We start from the raw sequence: 27,189 nt of genomic DNA, 5'->3' as shown, positions 1-27,189 counted from the left end.
GTGAGCTGCCTTCTGGTGGTCTCACCTGAAAAGGAAAGGGTCACATTTCACCAGGCAAAGAATCTTTTTGCTGTATGCCTTTAGTTCCCAAAGATGAGCATCAGTGTGTAAACATCTGACTGGGGCCTGGTGATCACAGGTGGTATTGTTAAATCCCTCCCTGAGTACCCAGGGGACGGGACATCTTCCTTGCCCGTGTTGCCTGTGGGTGTGGCTGAAGTTCCCATTCACAACAATACAGAGGAGCTCAATCACTCTCCAAAGGGTGGGTGGATGGATGGGTAGGCTGAATGGCTGCTGAATTGGTTTGCACACATGGGATGTGTATTTTAAGTCAAAAGCACATTTGTTGTGCCTACTTTCCAAGAACTGACTCAATGATACTTGTCTCATAGATGCTTCCATTCATTCACTTACTCAACAAACATTTGTTAAGGCCTTTGTGTGCTGTAGACTGCACCAGGCATCAGACACATACCAGTAAACAGTACACACACACACACACACACACACACACACACACACACACACACACACACACTCACCTGTGCCATTGTGGAGCTCCTATCCTGGTCCACTCACTTGCTGAGACTAAGATAGAGGGTCAGGACAGCCACAGAGTAAAGGAGCAACTGAGCTGAGAAGGGACTTGAGGACTTTACACCCCTCCATGAGGTTCTGGGTACCAGTCCATGCCATGATGTGAATCCCCACATTCCAAGTTAGGATGAACCTGCCTGTAGATCCTGGAGAACATTTCGTTTGTGGTGGTCATGGCTCTATAGGAAGTGTGTTAGATCAGTCATTGTATTGGATATTGACTGATCAATCACCCTTCTCATGAATGGGTATCCCCTGCTGGTCACACAGCGGTCAGGCATGGAAACTCTCCCTGAAGCAGGTCCTGAATGGTGGCTAGTGTTGCAAATGGCTTGGAAACAGTGGAAAGTCATCCACCCACTGTCACTGCTGGGGTGGCTGCAGCGCCTCACAGGTTTTTGGGGACGTGTTTCTCAGCTGACTCTGTGTCAGGGTTGGCGGTTTGTGACATGTGGGGCCTTACTCTGCGGAAAGCCCAAGTGAGGTGGTAGTAGTGGGTCTTTCACTACCATAATGAAATTTCTAACTACCCTTACACCAGTCTAGCTCTCAAGCAATGGGGATTATTTTGTCTTCTGGTTTGGAGGTTCATAGTCCAAGATGGGGTAATCCCCATGGTTTTGGCCTCTGATGTGGGGTTCTTGTTGGGAGAGTCCTGAGGTGGTACAGAGAATGATAGGGCAACAGGGAGTATACCCCTCTGATTGTGTCTGCTTGGCCTCTTATAAAGCCTCCTGGATGCCATCATGGGAGCTCCACCCAAGCACTGACACCAGCCCAGTCACCTCCCAGCCAGCACAATCTGCTGGATTTCTACCTTCGTAGCACTATATGTGTAAACCTTTGGAGACGAGACCTTAGCATGTGGACCTGTGGAGCACTCTTCATGCCAGCTAGTATGTCTGGTACGCAGATACTGGTAGGCTAACAGCTTTGATTACAAGGGGAACATTCGTTGGATTATGAGATTGTTGGTGCTCACCTATACAAAGAGGGTGATAGGCAAGAAGTGTCCAGGGTGTCTCTTTACTCCCATGGCAAGTCAACTCCATGAGCTGGCAATCAGCTTCCAGGAGAATATAGCCTTGATTTGTCTTATTGGCTATCTTGTCTTCTTGGTCTTGCTAGACAACCTGAACCATCAAAAGAAAACACTCAATGAATAACCTTGAAACAATGAAAACTGTTTAAATAAATGCCTGATTTCTTGCCCCCATCCTCCTTAAACTAATTTCAGTCATCAAGATGTGGTATGACCTGAGCTCTCTGGCGTCTCCTTTATCAGGTACCTTTGTTATATTCTGGATATACTGTCCCATGTGACGTGGCATGGAGTCATTCCGCTGTGTGACTGATTGCTCAGCCAGGCCTCCCTAAGACCACTCTTTCCATTCCCCTCCACTGTCTGCCGTGTGCTAGCACGTGCCAGCTTCAGCTAGCACGATCGGAAGTAGTCAGGTCCATGTTCAGCACTGTTGTCCGTCCACCTGTGAGTCAGCTCCATGCCTATCATTTTCACAGCACCATCCATGTTAAACAGGCAGGAGCACCAGGGGTTTTTGAATATAGCAATTAACAAAACAGTAATCAAGCTAAGTGTTTAATTTCAGAAAATTAACATCTTCTGTGAGCGGATGTGAATGATATGGAGAAAAGACACATTAAATGTTCCGGTAAATAAAGGCAGTGCCAGACCACAAACACCCCCGTTGTGAGGGAGACCCTTTGCCAAAGCCCTGGGCACTGGGGTCCGGGTTTGCTTAGAGTCAGCCCAAAGGATGATTTAAAGCCTGCCTCTTCTTCCTGTCCTTTATAAAGTCTCTTCAGGAACACAAGGACAAGGGTAAGTGCTTTTTCTGCGAAGAAGAGACCAAGACAACAAGAGCCCAGTTGTATGTCACTCCTTGTCTCGCTCCTGTAACCCTGCACTTTGGCACTGTCCCCTGTTGTAAGGGTGGGTCCTGGATGGCTTTCTTGAATATCCAGTCTGCTAATGCCACCACCTTCTAGAAGCTGGCATTTGTTTTGCAGGAAGGGACTTGTTTGTGATGAGGGAAGATTGGAAGTAAAGGGGGCTGGATGGAGCCAGGGGTGTGGCAAGGACCTCCTGTGCCTGGTTGCTGATAGGTGGCTGGGATAGGAGTGAGTGGAAGGGACAGAGGGATGGAAAAGATAAGGAAGACAGCTTTGTGTGTGAGGGAGGCTGTGAGGCTGGGGCTCAGACAGGCAGTGCTAAGGCTCAGGGCTGCAGTGTCATAGCTAATGAATGGGGAAGGGCACTCACAGGTTACCTTGAACATGGACACATCAGAAACTGTGTTCTGTGTTCTTGGAGGGCTGCAGGTCCTCTGGGTGGAGACTGGCATTTTGGCTTAATGAGCAACCTGCCTTGAGGGGGTGTTGCAGGCATCTGACCCTGAGAACAAAGAAACCAGAGCCGGAGAACAAGAGAATGGTTTGTAATTACCCAGGAGACATCCTCCAAGGACCCCAAGCAGCATCAAGGGAAGCTGAGGTCAGCTCTGTGGGTTTGTAATTGGTGGAGATTCTGGGTACCCACATGAAAGTGCTATTCATGATTCTTTTGCTCTGTGTGGTAGGAGAGAAGATGGCTTGCTGAGTGTGGTGGTGGGGGACTGAGAATGAAGGCTTGAAGAGAATGGAAGTGGTGTGGCAGTGCCATGGCAGGGGTTGGGAGATGGAATGCACCAGGGAAATGTAGTATCTCAGAAAGATTTGAGAGCTCATTCGGGATTGATGGAACTGCCAGGCTGTGGTGGCCCAGGAGACTGAGTGGTCTCTCCTCCTGCTACAAGGCTCTCTACCACTCCTCACTCCCCAGGTGGGAGCGTTCGGTAGGAACACCTCATCTGTTGAGGGCCTGAAGAACTCTCCAACTCATTGTAAGAGTTGATAGAAAACAACACCAGATGTTCTTTCAGAGGTCAAAACCTGACTTGGGGATTTCTGGACAAGGAACTCTGACCTGACCATACCCAGGAGTCACACTTAGTACCACGCAGCTCGCTAGGTTTTCAGCCAGAGGTGCCAATGCAGCAAGTCTATAGAGGGCCCAGGACTCTGCATTTCTTACCAGCTCTCAGGTGATGCTGATCTGGGTACACATCCTGAGAATCAGCCAGGTCAGGTGGGGGATCTCCCACAGTGAAAAAAAATCCCTGCTTACCCCCACCCTACCCCAGACAATTCCAGGGTGTCTGCTGCAAACCCACCCTCCCAGAGCAGCCCCCCTCATGGGCTTACAACCAAACCTTCAGTGGGTGGAACAATGAACCTGAGCCCAGGCCTGAAGCCCCTACTTTCTGTTCCACTACACAGTTCATGAGGCCCCACTGCCAGCCTCTGCCTATGTTCCTCAATAGCATGGACATGTGGCACACCCAAGGAGGTTCTCTATCCCCAGGTTATTGCAGGGCAGGGAGGAGTATGCCAGTCCATCTCAAGAGGAAGCCCAGCATGAAAGGCAGCCAGATGCCAGCATTCGCTACAGGGGGAAACAGCAAGAAAAAGAATGCTGTTACTGTCTTCAGATCCAGTCTCCAGATTCATTGCTTATTTGTTTAATCTACTTTGACCAGAAGTGTTACTGCACCGGAGATATGGAATGAGTCAGGCTTCCCAATGTGCAGTTCAGGCGTATTTGTGCCAGGAAGTTGGTTTTCATCAACACAATGAGAACCTGGCCGTGGAGGCTGGGCTTTCTCAGCACAGTAACTCAGAACAAGAGGCAGTCCTGTTGAGGGGGGCAGGAGTTGGGTGCAGGACGCTCTCCCGTGGTGCTGGTCCCCACAAGCCTGGCATCACGGGCTGACATTTAAGTACAAACATTGTGGGCTGTCTCTATGGCCGTGTTTTTACAGAATAACGTAGAACCAGCCCACCACTCCTCTACTCTGTCTCCTGGTTGCCTTCTAGGGACTTCTCACTTCCCCAGGTGCTTGAGGGAACTTCAGGAGATTACGCAGAAGTTTTAGAAACTCTTGGCCAGTGTTTTGGAAAGTAGACTGAGGAAGACTGGGAAGGGACTAATGCAGGGGCATTATGGTGCCCACTTCTGGTCCCCACAGCATAGCTCTGAAGCTCTATATCTTCCTTTATGTCTCAGGGAAGCTTCTGTCTGCAGGAAGGATTCCACAGCAGCACTTTTTTTTAAAAACTCAGGGTAGGTAGGGCTGGAGCCTGACTCCCCGCTGTCTTCAGTGTGTTGTGCAATGCCCGTGTTCTCACACCACACCAGGCTGCAGGATCATACAGCCCCATCTCCCTCTCCCACCCTGTTCTCCTTTGAGGACCACGTAGCTATGTTTTAATAGAACTCAGTGATTTCCGGGTCCCTTCTACTTCTGCGGTCTTTAGGAAAGAGCCTGCAGTCATTCCAGGAGGAGCAAACATTTGTTGGACTTCTATTATGTGCTGCCACAGTGGGAAGTTGGTTCCAGAGGTGGGGAGCAGAAGTTGGCTCATAGGGCATCGAGTCCCCACATGGCACATAAGGGATAAGAGGACAGAGGTAACAGGATCTGTGGGAAGGTGCTAGAGACCTGGAGATGTCGGCGGCTCCCAGAGCAGGGCAACCTCACTGGATGAGTGTGATGTAGCTCATACCGTCCCAGGTGTCCCTTTGTTTTCCCTTTGGGACAGGTGCTCATCACTTACTCTCTAGGTGATTTCCCTTCAGATTCACAGGGAAACATTGTCCCTTTTACCTCTTTTAGGGAACTGCTTGTCAACTTTCCTCTCCTCTAAGCCCATTTTCTCCATCTCTTCCACCTGGGCTTGGTCAACATACTTCCTTATCCCCTTCAAGATGTGTACCAAACTAGTATCCAAGGCTGTCACCGTTCTGCATTTTCCCCCTTCACCTTGGGATGCTGTGTCCAGAGACTTGATCTGCATATGTGAGGAGGTGGCCAACTTCCTGGCCTGGCAGGTGGATGCTGCTTGGAAGGAGTAGGGGACCACGTGGGAAGCATCCAAAGAACACTGGGAAAGCTCATGATCTAGGATTCTTACTCTGGCAAGATTCTTTCAGTGGAAGAATTTGAAACACAATGATGCTAAATCTGTGGGTTAGTTTTAACCAGGGTCACATGATGAGCAGAAGGTTGGGCTGAGTAGGGACCCACCTCTCTTAGCAGCATCCGTGGATCCCTGAAGTTAGCCTTCAGCTCTACTCAGCCCTACTGTCCTAGGCTGGGGCTGTGGAGTCTTTGTTATTCCTTGTTTCATTGTTACACCTGTTTCATTCCATGGCTGTGGCATGGCTATGGTCATTGGTTGATCCAAGGATGATTTAGCTGAGAAATGCTATTCTAAACACAATAAAAATGGTAGACTCTAGCAATTCCAGTCTTGGTATATCCCCAAGAGAAATGCAAACATGTGTCCACACAGAAATTTGGGTAGAAGCACCCCTAGTGCATTATTAATAGAATGTGGAGAGTGCCCAAATGTTCACCCACTGAGAAGCACCAGAAACAAACAAACAAGCAAGGATAGTGTGGGTAGTGGCGAACCTGGCCACTAAACCTGGTGCACACTGTTGAGGCAGGTGCAGTGAATCATTCGGGGAGAGGGAGGGAAGGTCACGCTGAGGAGTGTTCCAGCTCCACGCTCCGGAAGGGCCAGGAAAAGCTGCTCCATGGATTTCTGCGAGCAGGCAGGTGGGCTGTTCTTTTTATAGATTTCCTTGGAAGTCCAAGGCAAGAATGTCCTTCTCACTGGAGGAACCACATATGCTCCAAGAGAATTGTTAAAGCTTTTACTAGAATGAAGAGAGGAAACTCACTGGTCACCTACAGCTCCCAGAAGTGGGTAGGAGGTGGACTTAGCATGAGGGTGGCCCCAGCAGTTTTCAAATGACAGAGGCAGCACTGTTTTCCCTTTTCGATAAAATTTGCCAAACTCTGAAATCCAATTTCCATATCTTTGTGACCTCTTCAAACATTTGACTCCAATAGATAGTTTTGAATGAATGTGTTATGATGCTATTTATCTTTAAAACTACTCACAAATACTCTTGACAACTCAAGATAATTTTAACACAGCCAACGTATGTATCAGATCTCAAAAGAGATGATGGGTAGAATTGTTGAAAGAATTATTTTGACCCAAAAATCTATTAAGAGATTATGAGGTAATTCCTAATAAGCCAAGATAATGCATTGGAATTTAATCATTGGCCTAGAAATCCACTAACTGCTTCTCAGGTTTAGCAATCAGAGATGCTGAATGGTTACAGAAGAAAATGTCCTTGTTGAACACACTGAGTTGGGAACCCAGTGACATGGTCAAGCAGGGGCAAAGAGACATGAAACATGCAGTCTAAGTGAACTTGGGCTATGGCTTCTGTGTGGTAGGACTCTAGAATTCAGATTCTGAGTTAGTTGTTTTTGAGACAGATTCATACCGCTGTCCCAATCCCACCCGAGTTTCACGGGACTGTGGGTCCCACTGCCTGCTTACAAGTTTTTTCTGCCAATGTGTTGCTGGTGAGCGGTCTGTGGAAGCCAGTGGCAGTGGCCAGAGGCCAGCAGGCAGTTTGGACCAATACCTGCCCCTGTCATCTCTGGCTTCTTTCGCAAGTTGCAGCTGGGGCCACCTTGACCCTGCAATTTATCCACATCTCGTTTGTCAGCCTGGGCAAGAACATTCTGTGCACTTCTTCTGCCACATGTGATATACTATCTCAGATCGGCCAGCTGCAAAAGCAGTTTGGGAGTTAAGTGCTCCCCTGGGTCTTTGTTGGCAGAAGCAGAGACAAAAGGCACACTCGAGCTGCCTTTGCTTTCTCTCCATTTCTGTGTGAAAGAGTTGCAGAAGGAGAGAAACGCAGAGAGAGAAATCTTTCTTCCACGAATTCAACCTTCCAATGGCTGCAACAGCTGGGGCTGGGTCAGATTGATACCAAGGGTCTGAAAGATCACTTAAATGGAAGGGCTTGCTGCTCTCCTTGGGCTCATTAGCAGGAAGCAGGATTGGAAGTGGAGCGCCCAGGACTCAAACTGGTGCCCATGTGGGATGCTGGTATTTCAAATGATGGCTTAATCCACTGCAGCACAAGCCATTTACCAACAAAACAGAATTGTGCTTTCAACTGTTGTGTTGGCTGTAGACTTTGTCTCATGGGACACTCTTGGCTCTGATTCCAGTTGAACCCTAGTTGATTTTTCCTTGGTGCCTAATAGGACACTTTGCTTTCTGCTTGCCTCTTTCAATCCAATGGTCTGGACGTATCAGCTCCTCCTTTTCAGACTGAGCACATTGCACTGCACCTTCAGCACTTATCTTCCTGATAGTCCCTGCATTAATTATTTCTTCTTTTGTAAAGAAGGGCCTGCATTTGTTTCCTTACTGAATTTGAATAATCGTGTGAATTCTGTATTTTCCTTTCCTTGTCTCAATAGGATGTTTAATTTAGTCGAAGGCTTTGTGTGCACTTGCCAAAGAGACTCTTCCACGTGTTCAGTGAAACTCTTCTTTCAGCTTAGAATTATGGAGAGAAGTTGACTACGAGCGCTGACTTGAAATCAGTGCTTCTGAGGGTCAGGGGGCTTCCTTGTAGAATCAATCTCCCTAGCCCTCTTGAAGCTACCTTGGTTTTGCAAGAGAAAGTTGGTGTTTGAGTGAGCACCTGAGTTATATTTATTATTTTCCCTTGTGTCTGAAGGTTTCAGTGCACGTAAAACACCAGATTTAGTGTTGGCATTTGCCCTTGGAGAAGGGAAAACCAAATTTATCACTATAGTGACTGCTAATGGCAGAGCACCACACATAAGCTGCCCCTGATTTTCCAGGGATGGGGAAAAGTGCTTCCTGGCTCTCTCCTGTGTACTCAATCCCATCGCAATTAAAATGTAAGACAATGGGGGTGACCTCCAGGAGGACACAGAATCTCCCACGGGACCTGTGACCCTTGGGTTATGGCCATAAATCTGTGGCAAGCGGGCAGGATGGCTGATGCCCTCTGGTGGCTTTTCCTGGCTATGGCCATGGGCTGCTGGCAGCTGCAGGGAGGAATCCTCATCAGTGGTAGGAACAGCGAGATTCCTCTCAATGGGTTCTAGCTGCTGAATGGTTCTTGGTCACTCTGCTCTGTGGCTGCCTTTTTGGTCCTTTTGTTCCTAGGGATTAGAGCATGGTTCCCACAAGGTTGAATTGTGAATGATGGTTTTCTGGGTGTTAGGGGCAGGAAGAGCAGCCAAAACCTTGAGCTTGCTGGGCTGATCCATCCCCAATGTTCCTGCATGTCACTTGGGCTTGCAAGGTGGAGGGGGTCTGCAAGGCTGACCTGCACCTCCCTCTGTGGCTACCAAGGAATAAACTGTGCTTCTTTCTACTGGATTGCAAGGGTGGCCCAAGGTGCACAGTGTGAGGCAGGGAAAGCAGAATGCTCAGGGACACTTTGTGCACCTCCACCTTGATGCATCCATTGGGATCCAGGCCCATCGAGCTGGCTCACCATAGCTTCTCTGATCTGCCTGCATCCTCTCCCATACAAGGTCTTCAGAAGACGAGTGTGTCATCCCTAATGTGAACCATGGAGACTGCATCAGCATGCAACATACTCTCTCATCCTGGGAGCACTTTCTTCCCCCTGGCTTTCAGATGTTCTTACTCCCATCACTGTACCTCAAGGACCTTTGTTTCTCAGGCCTATTTGCTGTTTGTTCATCATCTGCGTAACTTTAGAATGTCTGTTTTATCTGCTCATTCTCTTGGGGATCCCTGTCAACACTGGAAATGAGGAGGCAAAGAAAGAGCATATGCATCCATCTATGACTCAGGAGCAGCCCTGGGACGCCGTGCACATCTCACACCTAACAGCACCTGGGACGCCGTGCACATCTCACAGCTAACAGCACCTGGGCTTTTCTTCCTGGACAGATGTCCTCACTGGTCCCAGTGAAGGCAGTCCCGCTCTCCAGTGGTTCAACTCAGACACCCTGGGACCTGAGTCTATAAGTAATGAGGATTGGTCGTGTCCACTGCTCACAGCCTGGTCCATGTAGCCATGGCTGGGCAGCTCTATTATTGCAGCAGTCTTACCATGAGACAGGCCTATGCTTTCACACGACCCTTTTATTCTAGCTACTAATAAATCTGGGCAATATTGTTATAACCAGCTATTATAGGTATATACATCAACTTAGGCAGTTGGCTCTCTGAGCCAGATGTTGACTGGCACTGCCCTGTCGATGACTCTCTTGTGGCCCCAGCTCACAGATTGGCAGTCCAAAGTCCTTGGGATGTCCCTCAGGACCTCCTTCTGCAGTTTCCTGTCTGCTGGACTTTTTCTGATTCTCTAACAACCCCAGCCAGACCTTTTGCTCTGGTTGTTCCCTCTCAAGTGCTCTTCTCCAATCTCATAGCTCTTCCCTCTCCTCTTCAATGCCATGCTCTTCCACCTGTTTCCGCACAACCCACGCAGACCACATACCTCCCACTCTATGCCTTGCCATATCTGCTTTCCCTTGTTTCATTTTTTCCCCGCTGTGCATGATATTTTTATCATGCCCTGTGATATAGTCATTACACCCAGTCTCTGAATCCCTCCACTAGAAAGTAAGCTATACAGGGCATTACATTTTGTTTGTTCATTCTGGTATCTCTGGAACCCAGGATGAAGATTGGCACATAGCAGATACTCAGTCAATATTTGCTTAATTAATTTATTAATCTGGACCATGATATTAAGTGAGGAGGAAGACAAAATGCATTTGATGGCTAAATTAAGATCAGTGTTTATTTCAATTTACCAGATTAATAAGCCTAATTCATTGCCATAAGGATAAGGAAATACATGTAAATTTTCAGAGTCAAAGCTAAAATCCAGCTCTATAGACAAAAGGTGCGAGGAAACACCACGGGGAAATTTAAAGGTTATATTTGACTGCGAATTCAGAATTGAACACCAGGGACATGCTTTTGATCCAAAGGCAAGTGGTCATGTTAATAGATGCATAATACACAGATTATGGGAAATTTTAAGAATGCATTCATTTGAAATAGATTTCTCTAGTTTACTTTCCAAATGCCTGCACCGGCTGGGATGAGACCAGACAGGAGCTGGTGGGCCATTCGGGTACCTGACCCACCTGGTTACATGCTCATTCCTTGATCTTACTGGATTGTACTCTAGTCTTTGCTACTCCCTCAAACAGCAGTTCACTCCTGGACCCTGTGAGTTGCATTTGGAAAAGAGCCACCTTGGGCGACAACACATCATCGTCATGGGAGAAATATTTTTATTATATGACCATTCCCTTCAGCAAGGAAAACTCAGGGCAGCTCTGATCAGCTTCCTTAGATATCTCACAAACTGCTCTCTGGAAGAGGGTGCATCCTGCATTGTGTCAGTTGCAGAACTGAGAGCAGTGGGCAGAAGAGAAATTTCAGGTTAAGGTAGGGAAGATACGCACATTGGTCAAAGATCCAGAGATCCTGAGCGGCAGTTCTGGAAGCAGGAACGTCGCAATCTTCCCCGGCCCTGTGCTGTGGCAGAGCCAGAGCTTGGCAGCAGATATTTCCAGGGGAACTGGAGGGAGATTGAGGACCACATCAGATCATGTTCTCCAGGAAGCAGACATCAAGATGGGATTCGATGTGCATGAAGTGTCTTAGTGAGATGTGAGGAGAGCCAGAGGAGCCTGGGAGAGCAGTGAGACCCTCAGGAAGCTCTCATCTCCAGGAAGGAGAGAAGTGGATGGGAAGAGCCTTGGCCTGGCGTGCTGTCATACGTGTTGTGAAGGCACACAGGGAGCTTTTGAGGAGAAGCTGCCTGTGAGTAGAGTCCTACATCTTGCAGAAGTGGGCCTATGCTACTTCTTGTCACTGCCTGGGAACAGCCTGTAGGAGGCAGGCCTGTGTATGAACAATGGATCTCAGGGCTCAACAACTGGAACCCTAAATCTGCGATGCTCCCAGTCTTGGATTCTAAGACTTCATGGCGACACTTCTCACTCTTCAGGTCTCCCTGGTACTGAGAGCATCTCCAGGACACATACGCTGTGTGCCTCCATGCCCCTCCAACACAGGGACTGTAATACCAGGTGTTCATGGAGAGTACAACAAATGGTGGCAAAGGCAACAGCCCTCCTGAGACCCAGTAACTGTGCCCTGGAATTCCAGGTTTTGGAGGCAGATGTGCTAAGTTAAGGCAGCTAGGTGTTGCTAGGCCACAGTCCCCAGGGAAACCTCCTGTGAAGAATTCAAGTGACAGGATGATCTTGGTGGCTGCAGAAATAACAGGACAGAACCCCTGGGCCCTGAGTAGAGTGTGGAGGGAAGGTCTACTCACTAGCTGTCTCTTCTCCTGGAATGATAGCCCTCACCGATTATTTCCAGAGGGCTTGCATGTTTCTCCCTCCGAGTAAAAACTGTTGAGTCAGGACTGAGGTATGATGTCCAAGCAGAGATTTCTGAATCTGCTTTGCAGATTGGGGCGTTGCTATCCTGCTCACAAGTGTGTACTGTGCAATGCTTCTTCGTGTGTTTTCATGAACTCCCTCCTGCCAACGTCCCCGTTTAGGAAATTCTGACAGCATCTCTGTTGTGGATCTGTGTTTATGACTTAAGATGTTGCCTCTTCTCCTTTGGATGCACGGTAAGATCCTCCATGCACTATCAGAACCAGATGTTCGTAGAGCATTTGTTTCCATTGCTCAGTAATTCTGCACTGGCCGATTCTACTCTCTCTGTTGTCTCCTGCCCTCTGTTTCTCTTCTCAGCAATAGCTCAGTCTGTTGTTGCAAAACGATTATTCTTTCAATGCTTCGTGCTCAAACACATTCTCTGGTTCCCCCTTCTTTCTTTCCCTCTGACTCCTCCAATCCGCTTTTTCGGGGTCAAGCATTTCTCCTTGCTGCTCAGGAAAATCCTGTCTGCCTTCTAGCCACTGGCCACCCACATTATTTCAACTCCATTTATTCTGCAAAATCCCCCAGGAATTTTTGTGGATCTAGCTCAGTTAACAGGAGACCAAGGGCAGAGTTCACATGCAAGACATGTCTTCCCTGTTTACTTTCCAATGACGGCACTGGTCCTGTATCAGAGTGTCTGTTCAGTTGTTTGTGTCTTCCTGTCTCCACAGCCCCCTCCACCGTCCCCATCATGCACCAAGTCAGTGCCACCATGAGGAGCATCACCCTGTCGTGGCCACAGCCAGAACAACCCAATGGCATCATCCTGGACTATGAGATCCGGTACTATGAGAAGGTGAGCCACGTCTCTCTGCAGCTTTGTAAAGCCCAGGGCCAGTTGAGGGCACAAAAAGGCGGGTATGGTGGGAGTTCTGAGGGCAAGGGAGGTTGGTGAGAGATGTCAGAGGCTCCCTGGGGAATGGTCTGGGGCCTGGGCCAGGCCAGGCAGAAGTTCTGTTCTTCCAGTCCAGTGTTTGCTGAACTTCTGCAGTTGCTGCCAAGTCGCCGTGGTCCCTCAGGCCTTCAGAGGGGTCCGTGGGCTCCCACAGCAGAGATCCTCAAAGGGTTCTGATCATGTTGTCTCCCTATAGATTTGCTTATTTGTAAGTTATACACATGTACCACTGAAATAATAGATTCGTGGAGATTAACTGTGTAAACAGATGATTAAAAGGATGAGCTCAGAGTTAATGGAGATAAAAATTTATGTATTATCTTCTTTGGCTGCTCCTTAGCAGCGGCTGCTGGGGGGCTGCAGCAGGGCCTAACTGCCAAGAAGAGGGAAGCAGTGCCCTGTGGAGTTGGTCCCTGGCCCATCTGCCTCCTGCCTGCCATGGTGAACTGCATCTGTTCCTGCAAATGCAGGGCTTTTTACAGTAACTCAACTGTTACTTGCTAGAAGTTGAGATTCTTTCTGTTTTAAAAAAGCAAAGGCAGAGCCCGGCGGCATGGCCTAGTGGCTAAAGTCCTCACCTTGAACATGCCAGGATCCCATATGGGTGCTGGTTCTAATCCCGGCAGGTCTATTTCCCATCCAGCTCCCTGCTTGTGGCCTGGGAAAGCAGTGGAGGACAGCCCAAAGCTTTGGGACCCTGTACCCGTGTGGGAGACTGGAGAAGTTCCTGGCTCCTGTCTCCAGACTGGTATAGTACCAGCCATTGCGCTCACTTGGGGAGTGAATCATCGAATGAAAGATCTTCCTCTCTATCTCTCCTCCTCTCTGTATATCTGACTTTGTAATAAAAATAAATAAATCTTTTTTTAAAAAGCAAAGGCAGAGTCACACACACACACACACACACACACACACACACACATAGATCGTCCATCTGCTGTTTCACTTTTAAAATCATCAGAACTTGGCCAGACCAAAGCCAGGAGCCAGGAACTCTGAGTGTCCCCATGGGTAGCAGGGTTCCTAGTGCACAGGCCATCTCCAACTGCTTTCCTAGGTGCATTGAAAGGGAGTTGGATCTGAATGGGAGCAGCTGAGACTTGGACCTGAGCTTCGGTATGCGATGCTGACATCACAGACGGGCGGTAAACATGCTGCCCCACAGCACTGACTCCTAGTCCATGTATTTGTTAAAATATCAGATTTGTTCAGGTGTGTTTGCTCAGCGAGTGTTTATTGAGTGATTATTGTTTGACAGTTCCTATTGTCAGTGCTATCCTTAGATATGTAAGTGATCCAACAGTGATGACTACCCAGGGAGACAAGCAAGAAGCAATGAGCGAAATACAATAGGAAGCTATACAGGATGGCAGGAAATGGCAGCATCAAGAACAAGAGAGAACAATACTGGGATTTGGGAGAGAAGTGGGTTGCAGAATGAAATATTAAAGTAAATATAGAAGCAGATGAGATCTGAGTGAAGACCTTGAGACGAGGCACTCACCTGCAGGCAGAAGGAGCAAGGTCTCAAGGCAAGATGCTGAGTGGTAACTTCAGGAGCCAGAGAGCAGCATGCCGGAGTGAACAAGCAGCGGGCGAGTAGGCAGGTAAGCTACAGGGCAGATTTAGGAACAGAATGGATAAGATATGACTTACATTTTAAAAGGGTTGTTTGGGCTGCTCCCCATTGAAGACAGACCTGGTAGGGCCACCTTTTAAGGGTGATGGTGTCTTTCACTGGACTAGAACCAGAGCAATGTTGGATGGAACCTACTTAATTTCCAGGTACTTAAGGTAAAAGCTAAGCCAGCAAGATTTCCCACATGTTGGATTCGGAGTATGGGAGGTTTTGTATAAGCCATGTGGGGTCACAATGGGTCCACTATATATGGAAAGGAAAACAGAAGTTCTGCTCTGTCCAAAATACCTGTGAGACACGTGGAATAGGCACCCCAGTGTGCACATTTGCGTGGCAAGAGAACATATTCCTCTAGGCAGATGGCAGGAAAGCCTTGCACTTGGATAAGTTATCCAAAGATCACCAGAAAGAATAGTTCAAGGATGGAGACTGACAGCCCTGCATGGTGGAGGTTGAGTTGGATCCTACATCATGGTTTTACTGGAAAGCAGAGTCTAGTTTCTGCGGCTGTCTGCATCTCATTGTCCTGCAACCGTAGTTAAATTACTCACCCACTCGAGGTCACCGGTTTTCACATTTGTAAAATGGTAGCAATTTGCCTCCCTGAAAGTGGAGGTCCAGACAGAAAACCAATCTAGTCTGTGTGGAGGCATGCCCTTCAGCCACCATTACAGCCCAACTTGTGTGCATGGTGGTAGATTCTGCGGTGTTCGATGGTGTTTAGAGAATATGGGCTTTTACAGACAATTGATTCAGATAATTCAGCAAATTGGGGTAATTTAAGCCAGCTAGATTCATAAGCATCTGTCCTATGTAACTCACTTTGAATCTGGGGCCCTTATGTGCTAAATGTTGTATTGATTAATAAAGTAAACGTTGACTTTCCAACGTGTTTGGGCAAGTCTGCTTGGACCAATTGGCCACACGGTCTCATTTTATCAGCATACTTGACACAATGGTTCCATCAAGTGTGAAGCTAGCAGAGGGTGTGACGTCAGAGGCAGGGCCTACCAGCTCCCCTTCCCACCAAATGAATTGGCAGCCCTGTGAAAACAGCAGTTCATCTCAGAAAAATAATAACACTTTATCTGCATCCGATGGGTGCCAGGGGCTTTATAAACCACAACTACTTTCTCCCACACATTCTGATGTGGTAGATATTAGTGTCATTGAAACTCGCTACAATCTCACAACTGGGAAGCAAGTCTCCCCCCGACCCCATGACCTGCAGCAGGTGGCTGTGTGGGGGGTGGGCAGGATGTGGTGGACACCTGCACCTCCTCCCACTCTTGTCTGCATTTGCCCAGAGGCATCGCTTCTGATGGGCAGCTGGGATGGGGAAGTGGTTCTGTGACAGGCCTGGGACTGCAGCCATGGGCTCATGCCGCTGCACCCCCCGGCTCCTGGCTCCCCACCCTAGCTCAGATTCCAATGCCTTTGCATGACATTTCAACCTCCTCCCTTGAAGGACTACACCTAATCTCAACTTCTTACGCTATGAGGGAAGCGTGTCTTCTCCCATTGCTGGCCATCTACTCTCTACTTGATCATTTACACCAATTATTAGCAATTATGTAGACATAGCAGCTCGATGCCTGAGGCGTCCCCACTCCCAGAGGAGAAAATGCTTTCCTTGGGCACACGGAGGATTCTTTGCCATAGCCTTGGTTGCCATCTGGCATATTACCATGGAACTTTCCTGCCCTTATAAAATGCTTGATCAATCTATTACATAGGCTTGTTCATTTCCAACATGACTGAAGATGTTAGCCTATGAAGGGGCATTTTGTAATAATAGCCCTACAGCTAATAAGTCATATATGGAGTACCTCTGAGCTGCCAGATAGATACGGATTTATTGGCTCTGTCCCTAAATGTGGAAAAAATCCTTGTAAACCAGATATAACCAATTTATAGATGACAGAACTAAGTCACAGAAAGGTTAAAGGACTTACCCATGACTACACAGGTCAAAGAATCAGAACTCTGGGTGTTTTATTATGATATTTTTACTAGAAGAAACTGCAGGGCAACATTGGAAGTGGGTGCAATCACCAATGAGGCTCAGGGTCTTAGTATTGGTGTGGAATCTGGCAGTAAGAAATTGCATGGTGGAATTTGGAAGTAGGAAGCTATATGTTAATATTAAATCCAAATACTTGTAACCAGAAGGCTTCTGCAGACTTCATCTATACGGCCCTGTAGTTCTGATCTTTGAGTACAGATAAAACTCATCTCCATGAATGTCCTGAATTCCTCACGAGGAAGCAAAACTCTTCAACCCCCATCCTGTGTCATGACCTCTCCACTAGGGACGGCCCAGCCCTTTCATCCCAAGCAGGAGGCAGGCAGTGTTTTCTGTAAAGAACCAGTAGGCTTGCAGGACCCGGATGTCTCTGTGGGAAAACAGCAGGGATAGACCATGTGTAGGTGGATGGGCGTGGCTGACTTCCTGGGCAGCCTGGTCTCTGGCCCAGGCACAGGACTGTGCACGCCCTGGGTCTGTCGCTCCCATTGCCCTCTGTGTGTGTGGGGCAGGGGGCAGTGGGAGGCACGTTTCACTGGCAGCTCCATGAACAGAATCAGTGAGGCCCTCACCTCCTCCAATAGCTCATTAATAGAGAGCTCAGGTGTCCCGGAGCCGATGACACTCCCAGAGTCTTGCCATGCTCATCTCTTTCCTCACTTCAATCCACCTCCATTCATCATTCTCCCTTGTTTACTGTCTTGTAGCACTTTTCACTCCTGGTGTCAGCGCTTATAGGCAAACCATGGGAGGAGCATCTACAGCTACACTCGGCTGTCATGATGATTAAGCACAGGGTTGGGGCTCGCTGCTTTCCTGCTAACTGTCTCGGCTAGGACGGGTTGGAGGGAGGTCTTGGGAATTTCTACCCTTTGGATTTTAGGATCACGTTCTCATAAAAATTCTTCCAGACCTTCGCAATATCTTGTGCTCAATTGATTGATTCAAGTAACTGGCCTACAGTGTGCTATGTATTCAATCACTTGGCATCATGCTGCTGAGCACCTGGGCAATGCATGCGCCACACTGTGCACTGGGGTGCTGGAGATGCAGAAGTGAGGGAGGCATGCTCTCTGCTCGCAACAGCTGCAGCCTCTGTCTCCCAGACACTTAGAGAATCGGTCATCAGCAGCCCTGCTCATCACTTGCGTTCATTTGCCTGGAATTGATTAATGACTGTGTGGGGAATAAGAATGAAGACTGATTTTAATCACTGAACTTCTTCAAGAATATGGGGGCTATGAAGTGATTATGGGTTCATGTTTGGTCCTCGCAATCCAAATGCCAATATGTCAAAACATTTTTCCCCTGTTAAAACCCAGTTATTGCTTCACTCATTTCAAGCTGAACAGGATTCCATCAGACTAATGAAACTGAGCTCCGGCTACTATCTGGATGTTGCAGCCATAGCATTTTATTTGTATTTGTAAAGTGATGTGGTGATTTGCATAGTTTCAGATCTTCATGGTGTCAGAATATTAATGGCTCGTGTCCTAGATGATGCCCTTTCCCTAGTGGATGAATCCCTGATTGAGCCTGGGGTGGGTAGGGTTGGGGGTAGGCGCAGAGAGAGCTGAAGATGTGGGTAGCTTCCCTTTGCACTGAAATAGATCAAAGGATGGATGGGCAGTTTCTCCCAGGGACCATGGCTGTCCTTTCTGTGAACTTGGCTCTTGCCTCTTTCTACCTTGGCACTGTCTGTCTGAGCTGGTCCCTCAATCCACTTCAGAAATATTCAGTGCCATCCACATGTCACCCACATTCCAAGTATTTCAATTACAGGCAGGTTCCTAACCTCCTCTGGGTCTTGCTTTTGTGTTTCTTTCTGCTCTTCCTCTCCACATGCACCCAAGCGGTTCACTTCTTTCATCTTCCAGGGCTTGGCTAATCCCCTCCTTTCCCTGAAACTCTCCCATAGCTCTCCTCTCAAGTCTGGACCCAGTGATTGCCTGCTGTGCCTCAGAGACCACTGAGCTGTCCTCTGCCAAGTCATTCAGCCAGCACTGCTGTCATCTTCTGTTTATTTTCTGATTTACTCTACAAGATGTTGCATCCCCAGGGGAGAGAGAGGATAAGCTTATACTCAAGTAACCAGCACCCAGACATGCTAATGTGACTCACTTATAACTACTTGGCCTGGCAAGCAAGTAAGGGAGGGTGGACACACCTCCCAGTTTTCCAGTTTTCGTTTGCCTCTTAGCAAGTAGGCTTTCCCCGATATCAAGGCGGTGGGGATTTGTTTTCATTATGTTGTCTTCTTTTGTCCTTGCTCAAGTCCCCTGTTGAGCTGTGGTGCCTAGAACTCACCATAGTAACCCAGGTCTGCACAGGGTATTTGAGGTTTTTCCTTCCAGTAACCCAAGCTCCTCCTTTGCAGTAAGGTATCTGTTTTGCTCTAGGATTCATGGTACAGACAAAAGCAAGCTCAACCTCTAAACCTTGGTTCCTGCATGTTGGGAGATAGCTTAGATCTATGCAGTAGAAAGATCTGCTCAAGTTGAGCCAATTGGAGATCAGGCTGAGGTCTAAAGTGTTAAGGATGAGATGCTAACTGGATGGACAGCAGTGGAAGTATACATGGTCCGGAGTGGTGAGGGATGCCTGCCCAGAAAGATACTGCAAAGTGTAGGCAATAAAGGAGAGCCAGTGATATGTGACCCAAACAAAGGCTTGGCGACCAGGATGTAGTCCTGCAGGGGCATCAGATGTGGTTTTAGGGGGATGTGAGAGGTTGGAAGTGACATCATTATGCATGTAGGAGCCCAGGCACAGGAGTTCAGTCTTCATACATTTATAGTTTAGGACCACAGTCTGTCATGGGGCAACGGGGAAGAGAGAGTTAAGAGCATTAGAAAGGGGAGGCTTCACAAGTCCAGGCACCAATGCCTTATTCAGGCAGCAGCCCTGTAATGGCACCCACAGTGGGCAGAAGAGCCAGGATGGAAGACACCCCTAAGAAGACAGGTATGCAGGTAACAGGACTCAGGCACAGGGTGGAAGGTGCTGGAGAGTGACAGACCAAACAGGCAAGCTGACCTCTGGGTAGGTGTAGAGACTATGGACACAGGGAAAAGGGGATGACCTTCCCTTATGCTGGGAAGTGGCAGACACAGGCCAAGGTGAAGGCAGAATCTGGTGTGGGAGACAGTTCAGAATGGTTTCAACCTCTTCAGCATGGTGGACACCCTGCCCTCATAGGGGCTTAAGGAGAGAGGGCAAACAGCCACTGTGGAGGTTGGGGTTGGCCAGGGAGACCCTGGAAGGGTCCTCAGAGAGGACAACTCAGCAAGACAGAGAAAGGCAGGCAGGGAGGGGATGGGTGGTGTTTGCTGCCTTCTGCTGAGGTTGGAGACTTGGTAGGAGTATGCAAAGCTGAATGTGCTATGTGACTCGGCCTCTGACTCCTGGGGAAAGGCACATGGGTAGAAATGACTGTGGACCCCCATAGCAGGTGCTAAGCACTTAGACACTCCCTCAGTCCACCCTGTGGCCCGGGACAGGCTGTCTGCAGTCAGAGGGAGGGCCTGGACTGGTGACAACTTCTAGCAGGCTTGGAGGGGGCAAGAAATCAACAGGGGTCTGAGTGCTCCAGGGACTAGCTGGCTAGAGGTGCAGCCTCCGGGAGCCAGCTGATGACGCCCTACCCCTTGCTCTGTTTCAGGAACACAATGAGTTCAACTCCTCCATGGCCAGGAGCCAGACCAACACAGCACGGATTGATGGTCTGCGGCCAGGCATGGTGTACGTGGTCCAGGTGCGCGCCCGCACTGTGGCTGGCTATGGCAAGTTCAGTGGCAAGATGTGTTTCCAGACTCTGACAGATGGTAAGGTGGGGGTGGGGCGAGGGGTGGGCTCAGGGCAAACTGTTGAATCAGAGCAGGAGTAGTCCCAAAGAAGCTCCATTTGCAGTCACAATGTCAACCTCCAGCTGGCTTCAGGTTCATGTCCTCAGCAAGGTTTGCTTCCTCTAGGGCCTCAGAGCATGCTCATTCCCAGGCAGGGCTTCTCTCCCCACATGCAGTTGGGTTTGCCTTGGAGGGACCTGTGTACCACTGATGACTTGCACAGAGAGCCACCCATGTCCCATGGTGCCATCTGGCATCAAGGCATATACCTGTGGCAGCTTCCCCCTCAGCTGGCTTCACTCTACAGGGTCTGGGGAGTGGGGCTGAGCTTGCGACCTGACTGTCTGAGCTGGAGTCTCCAGGAAGGATGGGGAGAGACATCTGGGGTATGACAATTTCCTGAATCCAAGATCTCTGAATCCCCATGGAAGCATCATGTGTGACCCCAGAGGAAGCAGCTACACTGTCCCTGTTGGCAAAGCTGCTTCTACCTTGGAGCTTCAATAGCTCTCTGTTACGTCTCTCTCCCCACATCCTCTAAGAACAGCTTTCCCCATTAGTTCTGAAAACCTCGTTTCCCCATAGTCAAGCCTTCGTATTGTGAGTGGGTCTGCTTGGCTGCATCCTATTTTTCTTTCCCGTATCTTGCCCTTTATACCTTTGACCACAGTTAATATATTCATTTATCTGTCTGCCCACCCACCCCATAAGAGGGTATTTCAAAAACGTTCATGGGAAAGCGGATTAAAGAATAAGTTTATTTTGAATGGTTTTAAGTTCATGCGTAATTTTTTTTCACAACATGTATTTTCCATGAGACTTTTAAGACCCCCTGGCACAGTCTCTTTTCTGAACTGTTCCCTAATAGTTGTTCACATGCTAGTCTATTCCAAATCTCCCAAACAGCACACTTTTCATTATTCCTTTATGAAGTTAAGTAAGAGCTAGTTGGACCTTACATAGAATGTTATTTTAGGCTAACATTCTTAGACCGTATGCTCAATACCCTTGGACATTTCATATTGACTTGCATTGGATTGTTAAGCAGTTAGATTAATTGGAAATATTTAAATATCAGAGTGTTTCTTATACAAATAAGAACATTAATTTTCTGGGGAAAAAGAAATCAACTTTGGCAGGCATCCCAGTGGGAGGACCCTGCCCTGGGGCTGAAGGGCAAGTGCCCTTCCCAGAAGGCAGTTCAGTCTGCATATGAACTGTTGGGGACCCTGTAGCACAGGGTTGTACCTCATTTTGTATTTGTTTTAGCTGAATTTTCTCCCAAGTTCTGAGGATGGGAAAATGGGGTAAGAAGGTGAGCCGGCTCACTGAGATGAACGATGCTGCCAGCATGCGAGCTGTCTGCACGTTCCTAAGGACTCTGTCACCTGCTCGGCACCTCACTTACCAGCGAGATTTATAGGCACTTTGGCATCAGGAGGTACACAGGATTAAAAGCCCAAAACTCAAAGTGCTCTGAGCACTGGTCTCTTGGCAGTTCTGCTAGACAAATCAAGAAGTAACAAATTCCTCCCAGGAAGCCTATTCCTTTTACATTTGGCAGTTAAGTTTTGCAGACCCAAGAGATGCTAGGAGTAAGAGAGTTCTGGTACGTGGCCAAATTTGGGAGGATTCATCTTAATGACTCTGGTTCCTCCTTCAGTACTGGTTATACTCATCCCAGCTGTCGAGCCGTCTGCAGGGCCGAGGTGAACCCAAAGGTTGACCAGCTTAGAATTGCTGGGCTGGGGAGAACGCGTGGGACCCCATCCAGGATAACGGCCGCACTTCGGTTGAATGACTTTCATGTGTCTACTCCCAGCGACTTTGCTTGAGCTGTCCGATGTATTCTTCTAAGCATTCAGGCTTCACAAACTTGCTTTATGAGGCTTTTAATTTGTGAAGACATTGCTTTTTTAAAAGATTTTTAAATTTTTATTATTGGAAAGGCAGATATACAGAGAGAAGGATCTTTCATCCACCTGTTCACTTTCCAAGTGACTGCAACAGCCTGAGCTGGGCTGATCTGAAGCAAGGAACCAGGAGCTCCTTCCAGGTCTCCCTCACAGGTACAGGGTCCCAAGGCTTTGGACCATCCTCTGCTGCTTTCCCAGGCCACAAGCAGGGAGCTGGATGGGAAGTAGAGCAGTTGGGGTATGAACTGGTGCCCACATGGGATCCTGACAGATGCAAGGCGAGGATTTAGCCATTCGGCTATTGTACCTGGCTCTGTGAAGAGTTACTGAACCTCACCATGGCTCCTCAAATTTTGTTTTTACCAAATCAATTTCTTCAAGCAATGTACCAAGGGCGCTGGAAGCTCTGCACTTGGTCTTAACATAGATTTCTCCAGAGGGTGAGGGCTCAAAGCCCAACACCTTGGCCTTTCGTCATATCTCCACCCAAGTACTTAAGAGATGGGTCTCAAGGGCTTGGAACAGAAGAACTCCCCTAAGTGCGACACACACAGACCGTGCTCTTTACCTGGGGATTCTGACTGGGACATCCAAGACGTGGCCAGAGAGGAGCCAGGCTTGGCTTCCAGCTCGCGTCATTCTGACGCTGGCATAGAGAACCTTCATGGTTGCCAGCAGGGTGAGCAGTTTAGTGTGAGTTTCAGATAAGCAACAAATAACACTCTAGCGTCATTCATCACAAGCAGCATTTGTTGTAGACTTAAACTGAAAACATTATTCATTTTTTTTTTAAATCTGGAGTTTAGCTGTTGGTCTTAGATTTTATTTATTATCTGGTGACCCTGATTCTACTGGAACTTCAGTAGCTTGATCCTCATATTCCTGAGTCTTGAGCATCAGCTACTGGTCCTTTCAACCCAGTGAAAGAATAAGCATGACAATACCTTTAGCAATAGCGATGACTAACTGGGGCAGGTAGCTCACACAGATGAAATATATTAGTACCTGGGGCACCTGTGCTAGGGCAGGCACTGGGAAATGTGCTCCACATTAAAAAAAATTTTCCCCAACAGATTGAGGGTGTGAGAGACAGGGAGACAATCATTTGTCCAAGCTCAGTGGGTGTACATGCAGACATAACAGGGTTCACGCACAGGCTCCCACTCCTCTGCAGAGTCGAGCATGGCTACAGTGTTCAGCACAGACCTTGGCCAGTTTCTAGCTGAGCAGGAGCTGAAGATGTGGGCCGCTTCGCAGGCGTCTCTTCACCCCACACAGCACCTGGATGTCTCAGCTGTGCTTTCTGCTCCCCCTCCACTGGGCTTCTCCCTACACAGCAGACCGGAGGAGCTACAGTCGGGGGATGGAGGTGGAAGCCTCTGCTCCAGTACTAATGCCAGCAGCCCTTTCTTCCCAGGTGTTCCCCAATATTTCCACTGTCTGGCTTACATTGCTGCATTCTGTCTTGGGTTGCCCTGTTGATTTGTATTTCAGGATCACTCTGTTGTGCTCAGGCCTCTAACTCCAGAGTGTATGCACTGTACTCCACATAGACACACGTACATGAGTGTATGATGTCCTGGTTGTTCCACACACCAAACACCAGCTGGATGCAGCGAGTGTCCTGTCTTAGGTACCATGCCCCTGGTACCAGCAGCATGCAGAGGTCCTGTGTGAAGGAGTCTAACACCACTTTCTCACCTAGATGATTACAAGTCGGAGCTGAGGGAGCAGCTGCCCCTGATTGCTGGCTCTGCGGCGGCCGGGGTCGTGTTCGTCGTGTCGTTGGTGGCCATTTCCATAGTCTGCAGCCGGTAAGCCCTTTACTTCCACCTGCTCTGTGTGGGCCCAGGAAATCACGGGTCTCTTCTTTCCCCTACCAGCCTTTGCTGGGCTCTGCAGACTGGGAAGCACAGGGCCCTTCTCAGAGAGCATCACCCTCACTCACCCCATCTCAATCCACAGGAAGCCTAAATGCCCTCTCTCTGCTAGGGAGCCAGGCAGGGCTGTGAGCAAAGAGCATCCATCCTCAAATCTCATTTCAGCAAAGCCTTTTAGCCCCACTCATACACAGTGGCTTTTCAGAGTGACAGTTACAGAATTGCATTTGACCTGCTAGCATGGGCACCCCCAACCCTGAAGCCCCCCTCCCGTGCACATCCTCTGCCAAGAGTGCTGAGAGCCTTGGGCAAGTGGCAGGCCAGGTGCAGGAGAAGAGCTGAGAGTCGTGCATGAGGCCAGCCTGGAGGCCCCATGCATCTTTAATGTGCTGATGTGCAGGCGTTCTCACTGCCGCTGCCCTCTGACTGGGCACGCACAGACCTACTGAGCTTCTCTGAGACCTTCTCTTATGGCAGACAGACTTGGCTGCCTCTAGGACTCTGGCAAGGACAGGAGTCCAAGAGGGCTGCTTAGCTTTCCACCCAGGGTGAGCCCGTTGTTTCCCCCTTGTCTGGAGCTGAGTGGAGTCCCTGCAGCAGAGTGGTGTGTGCACCCCCAACTGAAACAGTTCCTCTCCTCTGTATCCACAGGAAACGGGCATACAGCAAAGAGGCAGTGTACAGCGATAAACTCCAGCATTACAGCACAGGCAGAGGTAAGTGGGAAGTACACTTTTGCCTGGCCAACTGCTGAGCACTCCCTCCAGTCTTGCCTGTTGGTCCCTGGGGCAAGTGCCCCTCCAGCCCTAGGGCCCCACCAGCCACCTCTCTCTCTGTAGGTCCCCTTGGGGACCAGGCCGCTCACCCCCTCTTCTGTCTGCCCTTTGTGGGCACTTGTTGGATGCCTGACGAGTAGATTATCTTCTGCATAGATGATGAGCCCATATGGGTCAGCAGCAAAGGCAGGGGAAAGATTGGGTTTAGCAAGTCAATGAATGCGGAAATCAAACTCTGGGAGAGAAGATGGAGGGTTCTCTATTAACATCCTCTGCCTTATCTTATCCAGTTGAGTGGCTGGGGAATGTGTTAACCAAATTCACAGATAAGCCCTAGAACATGAATGTAGGGAATTAAAAAGATAGCAGAGCCCAAGAGGCCAAAGTGCTGGGCTATCTCCCAAGGGTGTTCTTTTAAGTGGTGCCTTGAAAAGTTTCTCTCCTGTCATCCTGCTTCTCTTTTCTGTTTGTTTTTTTATTTGAAAGCATCCATATTATAAAATATTTTTATACCTGAAAGCTCTCTTCTGTGTAACATCAAGTCCTGTGTCAGCACCATGGTTCCATCTGTGTGATTAGAACCTTGTGGGACCCAGAAGTTTCCCTTGAGGTCAGTTGGACCGCCTTCGGGCCCCGTTCGTGTCCTCACCTCTCAGCAGTGAGTGGAGCATGACACGCTTGTGTCTTCTCTGGAACAAAGAGAAATCCCAAACCACAGTCCCCAAGGCCCAGACTATCTCCTTTTTCAGGTTCCCTGAGGGCGGGGACAAGATGCTCAGACATTAATGGCAGCAGTTGGGCCATGATGGGGTATGTGTCCTAGTGTTGCCGAGTTGCTAAGCTCGGACCTGGTTGGTACAGAATACGAATGTTTGCATAGAACTGAGCCTGGTGGCTGGGCAGCTGTTGGTCAGGGAAGCATGATGTGAGGGGACGTGGGGTAAGTGCTGGCTTGGATGTCCATGATGGCCTAGGACGGGCACCCCAAGTGAGGCTGCACATACATCAAGTTCTGTGTGTTGTCCTTTTTTTGTTCCTTTCCTGTGCCCTGACCCTGTGCCTCACTGTATAAGTTCCTAGTGTGTCCATTTATGCTGAGCTGGGCATGAGTCTTGCCATGGTGGGGCTGTAGCTGCTCAGTTGGAAAACAGCAATACTCACGTGAGGTTGCATTTACCGGCAAGCCTTTTTCCACCTTCCCACTTCCTTGCCTTCCTCCAGCTCAGAAGGCTTCCTCTGTAACCCCTGCTCCAGCCCGTTCCTTGCCACTGTGAGCACTTGCAAAGCCCATTCCTGACCTGGCGTGCTGTAAACTCTTTGGATAAAACATGGAAAGATGACCATGTTGGCCTAGCAACAGTCTGGGCCATGGGGGTACAACATTAGATTCAAAAGGAAGAATCTCTTTCTGAAGTCCAGAGGTAGCCCGAGGTGCCTTGCAGTGCCTTAGTTTGGACCTCCCTCTCTTCTGTAGGCTCACAAGCCAAGCCTTGCCCCTGACCCATACACAGGTGGGATGCAGGCAACCTCCCCGAGCATCAAGGAGGCTGGAATTCAGGGTCTTGTGGCCACTGCAACCTGCTCTGTGGCTGTTCTGCTGGGCCCTCAAGTGGCACCCGCCTGCACCAAGCTGTGCTCACAGCTACCTCTTAGGGTACTCTGCCAGCTCTGAGGCCAGCAGAGGGAGGCGTCCCTGCTTCATACAGTCCCTAGACAAGCCAGCCCCTGGTCTGTGTGCCAGTGACCCACTGCAGCCAATGCCACAGTGCTCAACAGCAGTGCAGTCACCATGCCTGCCCCTTGCCTCTTTATAAACATCCTCTTTCCTCCTTACTGTTCTTTCCATGACTCTGACACCTAGTTCCCTTTGCACCTGGGCTCGCTAAGCCCAGTGTCTCATGCATTGAATTGCACTCATGTATTTTCTGCTAGGAACATCCATCTCCCCAACAAAAATGATCACTATTGGAGAGTCACAGTGGAGGCAATGTGGAGCTGGGGGATGGCTCAGCATGCACGTAATAGGAGAGCAAAAGCCTGTAGTTGATGGAGGGGGAGTAGGGTAAGTCATGGGTGTGGACGCATGCCCACTCTGCCCCAGGCCTTGGGGCCTGACACGGTGGCTCGTACATTTTCCAAGCTCTTGCAGCTGCTCTAATAGGCAGGCATGG

At 48.9% G+C, this 27,189-nt stretch overlaps 1 protein-coding gene across 1 annotated transcript in view; it reads left to right on the top strand.

Annotated features, from left to right (window-relative positions):
• EPHB1 (EPH receptor B1) overlaps positions 1-27,189 on the top strand; it is a 348,433-nt gene that overhangs the window by 258,804 nt on the left and 62,440 nt on the right. The window contains exons 6-9 of the mRNA XM_040965142.1: positions 12,713-12,837; positions 20,263-20,425; positions 24,068-24,176; positions 24,894-24,958. Coding sequence (XP_040821076.1) covers positions 12,713-12,837; positions 20,263-20,425; positions 24,068-24,176; positions 24,894-24,958 — 462 coding nt within the window. The remainder of the gene's footprint in view (positions 1-12,712; positions 12,838-20,262; positions 20,426-24,067; positions 24,177-24,893; positions 24,959-27,189) is intronic.

The sequence above is a fragment of the Ochotona curzoniae genome, unplaced genomic scaffold (genome assembly GCF_017591425.1).
Source record: "Ochotona curzoniae isolate NIBS_2020 unplaced genomic scaffold, NIBS_Ocur_1.0 contig_1302, whole genome shotgun sequence".
NCBI lineage: Eukaryota > Metazoa > Chordata > Mammalia > Lagomorpha > Ochotonidae > Ochotona > Ochotona curzoniae.
Note: the sequence above shows the minus strand (reverse complement) of the source record. Positions and strands in the feature narration are given on the sequence as shown.